This window comes from Erinaceus europaeus, chromosome 7 (assembly GCF_950295315.1).
Source record: "Erinaceus europaeus chromosome 7, mEriEur2.1, whole genome shotgun sequence".
Taxonomy (NCBI): Eukaryota; Metazoa; Chordata; class Mammalia; order Eulipotyphla; family Erinaceidae; genus Erinaceus; species Erinaceus europaeus.
In genome coordinates this window covers 16,687,914-16,694,901 of record NC_080168.1, presented here as the reverse complement: position 1 = coordinate 16,694,901, position 6,988 = coordinate 16,687,914, and the positions used below count along the sequence as shown (strand labels likewise).

Here is a 6,988-nt window from a genome sequence, read left to right as displayed (position 1 = left end):
TTTCTTTCATCCTTAGACCAGTTCAAGGGGGCTGGCGGTGGCACAGTAGGTTAAACGCACACAGTGCGAAATACAAGGACCATTTCAAGTTCCCCACAGACTCCTCTGATGAAAACCACCCGGCCATCAGACCTAAGCCCCACCACACATGGGAAGCAGAAGGAACGCCTCCTCCCGCCACGTGTCTGCCCATGGGGCGCCGGCCACCCCCCCCCCAAACAAAGAGCAGAGCTGGAGAAGCACGGTTTTCCTTTCACTTTATCATTATAAAGCCATACACGGGTCGCTGGCCGGGGAGTGGCTGTACAGGAGCGGGGTGTCAGTGTACAATACATTCATGTCCTGCAGAAGGAGCTTTGTACAAGGTGGCAGAGCTGCTAGGCACAAGGATACAAAATAGAAAGGATATTTCCATCTCTATAAACACACAGTTGGGGGAGGGCCGTCTCTCCAGTATAGGGGGAGATGGGGCAGAATGACAGGTCAGAGGGGAGAGAGAAGGCGGGGCTGACAGGCAGGGGGCACCCACCAATGTGTCCTCTCGTGTGTACAAACCCAACAGGGACACAGGAGAGTCTCTAAATGTTCGAACACTGGGTGTTTAAAAAAAAACAAAAAATCACCAAGCCTGGGAGGGGGGAATCCCTCTACAGTGTCTGGCTATTGGGGTAAGGGGTGGAGAGGAAAGACCCAGATAGAAGGAAATGACTAGGAGAGGTCTTCCAAGACTGGGGACATCTGGGGGACAGATGCCCATGAGGTCAATCCCCACCACTGATGAGACCCTAGCAACTCAGGCCCTAAGGGTCTGGGTTCCCTCTTCTGATTCCTTTCACTGCTGGGTGACTAAACTTGACCTCTGACTTCACCCCCAAGTTCCCTAAAGAGACGGGCAAAATACACACAGTCACACTTACACATGATGTTCACACACACATACACACAGGTCCCAGGGGCTTTAGAATTCCAGGGTTCTGGGTGAAAAACCAGTGGATCTTGGGCTCCCCCTGCACCTTTCCAAGGACCTGAGTGTGGGGAGATGTGGGGACAGAGGTGGCCCTGGAGTGAGTCACTGCATACCCCTGATCTTCTCAGGTCCTGTAGCTGAGAGAGAGAATAGAGGCAGAGAAGAGGGAGGCCTTACTGCCTTCCCAGACCCTAGGCGGCAGGGGGCGTCTGCCCAGCCCGTCTGTGCATGAAGGGGGTGGGGAGGAAAATGAGAAGCCCCTTCTCCTTCCTCCTTGGACCCCCTTTCTGGGTGTACCCCTTACAAAGCCACCTGTTGTCCACCCCTATCCTGCCATCTCTGACAAGCCCGGCAATTCCTCAAAGCCCAGGGCAGAGGAGCCTGGCACACCACGTTTACAAAGCTGCCAGAGAAGGCTCTGGGGGCCTACACCCAAGCCAGGGACATGCAGTACTGTCCCTCAGAGGGACTTTGGGGGCCAGGTCCTCAAGGTAGGAACAATCCCTAGAGGTTGACCAGGGGGCTCACTTCCTCCTGCTTCCTCTCTGAAGTCACCTCTCCATTGTTCCCAGTCTGTCCCTCCCCTCCACCTGGCCCCTGGCCCTGCTGAGTTAGAGAATCACTTCCCTGCTCTCTTGCTCTTCCAGGCTGGTGGAGCATGAGCCACCTAGGAAGACAGTACCAGTGCACCCCGACCTGAATGGCCTTCTCTTTCCTGCCAACAGGTCTGACACGTCCCACTCCCACTCACCATCCACCTGGGGGGGGGTGGGTATTTTAAGACTACAGACAGACATTTCCTGGCTGACTTTCACAACCAACATTACATAGAGGGAGAAGGAAGAGAGAGAAGGAGGGATGTGGACATAAGAGTGATAATCATTCAAAGTGCTTCCTTTGAGAAGAAATCTTTGGCAAGAATATACTGCAGTGCTGTGTGTGTGTGTGTGTGTGTGTGTGTGTGTGTGTGGCTGGCGGGGCACAGGAAGGCTGTGCTGTCTTCCCAACCAGTGGCTGAGGGGGATCCAGGCACCCCCTTTCCTATCATCCTTCTGGAAGCCACTTGCTTCCGGAGGGCTGGAGGGAAGAGTGGGCAGCATCCCAGGGCCCCCCGACTTTCCTGGGGTGCAAGCAGCTCATGCTGGCTGTGCCAGGGAGGTGGACTGCTGCTAGGTGGTAGGAAGCATGTGTGGAGGCAGCCCCCAGACTTCCATGGGGGTGTGTGTGGGTCCCAGTCAGGAGAGGACCCCAGATAGGAGGGGGAGATGGAAATATTTACAGAGGAAGGGGACAGGGACAGTGAGGGGCACAGTCCTGGGGTGAAGCCAGGAGGCCTGGGAAGGAAGGGCACTTTGGGGGGACCTCGGTCACCAGGCACACAGTGTCACACTTTGGGGAGAGGGGGGCTGACTGCCTTCTGCCCTGACTTTTTCCTTTCCTGAAACATCAATGTCCACACAGATACAGCTCCTCAGAGGAGGGAGAATACAAAAACATACACCTATCACCCACATCCTGCACACTTTCCTAGTTAATGGGGTGGGGGGCTCTCATCTCTGGGAGCTGACAGCCATGCCCCAAGCTTGCCAGAAACTGGGGGGGGGGGGTGCCATGAGGGATGGATCACATGCACCCCCAGCGCATGGAGCCCCAAAGAGTATAGGGAAAGCCACAGCAAGGAAACCCCTGATTGCTCCAAGCATAAGGGCCCCCTGCATTTTCAGGGTTCACTTACTTACACATAGAAAAAGGGACAGGGACTGGTTTCTGCCCAGAAGGCATTAAAGCAATCAGGGAAATAATAAATACTTCTTGTCAATTGACCTATTCCTTTTTTTCACCTTTTCTTATATTTTACTAGCTTACAGATTCCATCAGTATGTCTCACATATATATTATATATATATATTTATATATCAGTACAAGGCCTTGCTCTCTGGGGGTGCCCCGAGGGCTTAGGGGACTGCTCTAGAGGGGGGGTTCCTAGTGAATTTCTGCTCTGACTTGGAGTCCCGGGTGGTGGTGAGGGGTTCTCATTTGTCCCAGTGGACTCTCAGCCTTTGGGATGCCTTCTGCTCTCTGTCCCATGGGCAGCTGGCTCTGTTGGGGAAACTGAGGCAGAAGGTGGCAAAGCAAGGCTTTGGCATTGTGGGGAGGCCCTGTGGTGTACAGAGTGCAGCCCCAGAGCTCTGCTAACGGGACTCTGGGTGGCACAGCACCTTGGACCCCAGAATACTTGCAGGTGGGGCACAAGAGCACAAGCTTTGGGGAGCAGTCTCCCCAGGCTACACGGCAAGGCAGAACAGTCAGAGCTGGGCAGAGTAAGGGAGCCCCCTCGCCAGCAACATGCAGAGAAGCAAGTGCGAGATAAGGCTGGTCTAGGGTTTGAATCCCATGAACACAGGTGGAGGCTGGGAGCCGGCAGGGCACCTATCACCCTTCCTGAACACTCGGCCCTGAGTCTACAGTGACATGTGTCTCCATGTCGTCAACTCAGTGCTCAGCTTCCCAGGTGGTGGCAGCAGAGGGGATGATGGCAGGCTGGCCAGCTCCCTCCCCTGCCCAGGTCTGTGTCAGGTACCGGGCTCAAGACAGAGCTGTCTTCTCCTGCCCTTGGGTGCTCCTGGGCACAGGGCCAGGTCTCTTCATGCCCAGCTCTAACCTTTGCTCATCTGCATGTGTGTGTGTACAAACACCTGGGCATGGGAGAATATCCAGCTGAGAGGCCAGGGTTAATTACTGTGTGTGGGTGTGGACATGAAGACACCACACACAGACACTCACATGGACACATGTGGAGACACCCACATGGACACAGAGGGGAGCCAGAATGGGGGCTGGGGGCTGGGGTGACAGGTCTGAGATCGTTTCAAAAGCAAAAAGTGCTGCCACTGCCCTCTGGCCCCACAGGCTGGGTGGGGTGGGGTGGGCAGAGAAAGAGTCTCTCAGTGGGATTTCTCTTTGCAAAGGAGTTGGGTTAAAGAGAGACAGCGTGTCCATCTCCCTTCCCCCTAAAAAGAGATGGAGCCCTCCCCAAGATGGCTGGTGCTGCCTCCTTTAAAGGACTTCATACTCTGGGGTAGTCGGATGGGGAGTTATTGGGACCTGGTTAGTTTGGTAGGCTTTGGGAGTGGGGGGTCCTCAGTATCCATCTACCCAGGGGAATCTGAGTTCTCCTCTTCCATCTTTTGCTTTCTTGCATTCCTTCTCTCCCTCTCATTTCACTTCCCTCTCCCCACATTGCACTTTCTTCTCTCCTTCTCCATAACTGGCCCCCAAGTCCTCCTTCCAGATTCCAGAATGGGCAGGATGCCAGGGTCCCCTCCAGGTGTGCCCCGTCCCCACCGCCCCGTCCCTGGGTGGGGCAAGGGCTGGGGACTCATCTCTTCTGGCCTGCACTCAGCATGACCTTGGACACGAAGTTGACGATGGCAGAGGCGGGCTGGTTGGGGTCCAGCTCAGCGAAGAGGTGACAGGCGTTGTCCGTGGTGCTGCCCTGCTTCCGGGCCACAAAGCCAAACAGCCTAGAGGGGCAGGAGAGAGGGGGACAGGTGTGAAGGGTGGGGAGGAGGAAGCTCAGGTGACAGTCTCTCCACCCCCACCTCCTTCCAGGTGAGCTATCTTCTCTTCAGGCTGGGATCTCTGGATCTCTGAGCACAGAGAATCCTCTCCCTGCCCTGGGAGCAGAAAGGGGAGTCCTGGAGATGATGGCATTGCTATTTGGGGGTGGAGGTTAACAGAACCCCTGCCCTTTTCAGAGGCGGGGGAGAGGAGAAGCTGGAGGCAAAATGACGAGACCAGAAGGTAAGAGGTGGGATGGTAATCAAAATAAAACAGCATTCCCAGAGCAGCTTCTCCCAGCCTCTCCCAGTCACACCACTACCATACTGTTCTTTTAGTGTTTGTCTGGATACAGACAGGAAGAAATTGAGAGGAAAGGGGGAAGAAGAGCGACACCTGCAGCCCTGCTTCACCACTTGTGAAGCTTTCCCACTGCAGGTGGGGACCAGGGGCTTGAACCTGGGTCCTCGTGCACTGTAATGTGAGCGCTTAACCAGGTGTGCTATCACGTGGCTGTTCCAACTCCGGGACATGGAAATGAGAGTACAATGCCTGGTGAAGGGCATGTCTTAAGGAGACAAAAGGACAAGGGATTACTTTTGCCCCATGCTTTCCTGCACCCCCACTTCTTCAGGGTTCCAAGGAGTGAGGGGGAAGCCCACAGCTGTTCTCCCCAACCTCCACTCACACACCCAGACTGGAGTGACCTGGCATTCTCTGTGCAAAACAGAGTTAAAAATACGAGGGCAGGGAACAGAATGTGAGGCCAGGGCCCCTCCCTGCTGCCACGCTGCTAATTAGAGCGAGGTGGGGAGACAGGGACAGCTGGAGATTCCACTGGAAACCCCTCTCCCTCGGGCTACACCAGGGCAACTAAAATTAGCAGGGTCCTTAACACACACACACACACACACATACACACACACACACACACACACACACACACACACACACACACACACACACACACACACGGCTTAGTTCTCCCCAATTCTGCTTCAGGGCTTGCAGCCATCAAGTTAGATAGTTGGGGGTCACATTCTATTCAAATGGAAGAGAAACTGGAATCCAGGGAGCAGCTCCCAGAACCCCTTTAGTCCAGGCTTGCTGGGACTCCATGGGGCATCAGAGGGCAAGAAGGGTGGAGTTAGGGAATACTGGCCTCAGTCTGGGCTAAATAACAGCCAAATCTTTCTCTCCATCTTGGGGGCAAGATCCAAGCTAGAAACCTCATCTCCCAGGACAGAGTCACACTGGCAGAATCCCAAGAGTAAGCAGTGCCACCCTGTGTCTGAGCCTGATCACTTGTGTGGATCACTAGGTCCAGCTGAGCTGGCTGTCCTGGGTCTCTGTCCCCAACAGGCTCCCCTTGACCCCAGCAAGACCAATTCAGCAGGAATCTCAGTCCTGACAACTCCCAGGCAGGGGACCAGCCGTCTCTGTCCCTAACCAGTGCCAGCTCCTCTGGGGCAGGAGAACAGGGTCCTGGTGCATGATGGTGGAAAAGGACCTAAGCTGGGGGTGAGAACGTTTTGCAGACACCTACCATGGGGAGATGAGAAATAATACCCATGTGCCAACAACTGTGCTGTAAACCACTAAGCACAAAAAATGATTTTTTAAAAATGAATAATAAAAAATCCAAAGGCCCTTGCTACCCTTTTGGAGTACTAGATTATAAACCTACCCCTGCTCCCCCACTCCACCCCACCACCCCAAGAATCACAAGGACCAGCCAAGTGGCGTGGGGGGGATGCTGGGAAAAGGAGAAGCCGTACTTACTTAGCAGGTGCACCTCCCTCTGTCTTCATCCACCTGTGGGAGAAAGACAGCACAGCTAAGCCACCTCACCTTCTCCCCCAAGCACATCCCTGTAAGTCCAGCCAGCCATCCCAGGGGGAGTAGAGGACCCTGTTCTGGAGGAGCAGGGTCTCCAAAGATCACACAGGCAGGAGCTTTCCCTGGTGTGGACCTGCAGTCAGCTCAGGGGCATGGCAGAGGAGTGAAAACGGGCATTAGAACTGCTGCCAGCATTTATCCAGATTCTCAGTGGGAAAAATGCCAAGCAATGCCCAGTATGATCATTCTCGCCAACTTGGGATGGTCCCCAGAGCTGCAGCAGCAGCACACACATGATCACACACAGGCTCACACAAACACACATATACACATGCACATGTCCAAGAGCAGGTGTGAGGGAGGGGAGGCATCTCCACAAGGCTTACTTTCTCTCCTGTGGATCCAGGTCACAGAAGGTGACAGTGTTGAGGGGATAGTGTCTTCTGAAGAAGAGTCTGCAACACAGACACCAGCGACTCTGAGAGCGAGCACTGGAATGGTCCTGCCCACCTTCCACCCACAGCTGCTCACATCGGGAACATAAGCAATGCACAGGGGCAGGGAGGTGGTCACACAATCACCTCCCAAATGCCAGCAGTTGGGAGAGGAAGGGAGAAATGA

General features: G+C 54.6%; 1 protein-coding gene across 22 annotated transcripts in view; it reads right to left on the bottom strand.

Moving 5' to 3' along the window:
• Positions 1-240: 240 nt before the first annotated feature.
• TNS1 (tensin 1) overlaps positions 241-6,988 on the bottom strand; it is a 254,731-nt gene continuing 247,983 nt past the window's right edge. For all 22 annotated transcript variants that reach the window (XM_060193921.1, XM_060193925.1, XM_060193927.1 and 19 more), the window contains 3 exons: positions 6,754-6,822; positions 6,311-6,343; positions 241-4,491 (listed from right to left, as the gene is read on the bottom strand). In XM_060193921.1, coding sequence (XP_060049904.1) covers positions 4,347-4,491; positions 6,311-6,343; positions 6,754-6,822 — 247 coding nt within the window. In that variant the 3' untranslated portion in view covers positions 241-4,346. The remainder of the gene's footprint in view (positions 4,492-6,310; positions 6,344-6,753; positions 6,823-6,988) is intronic.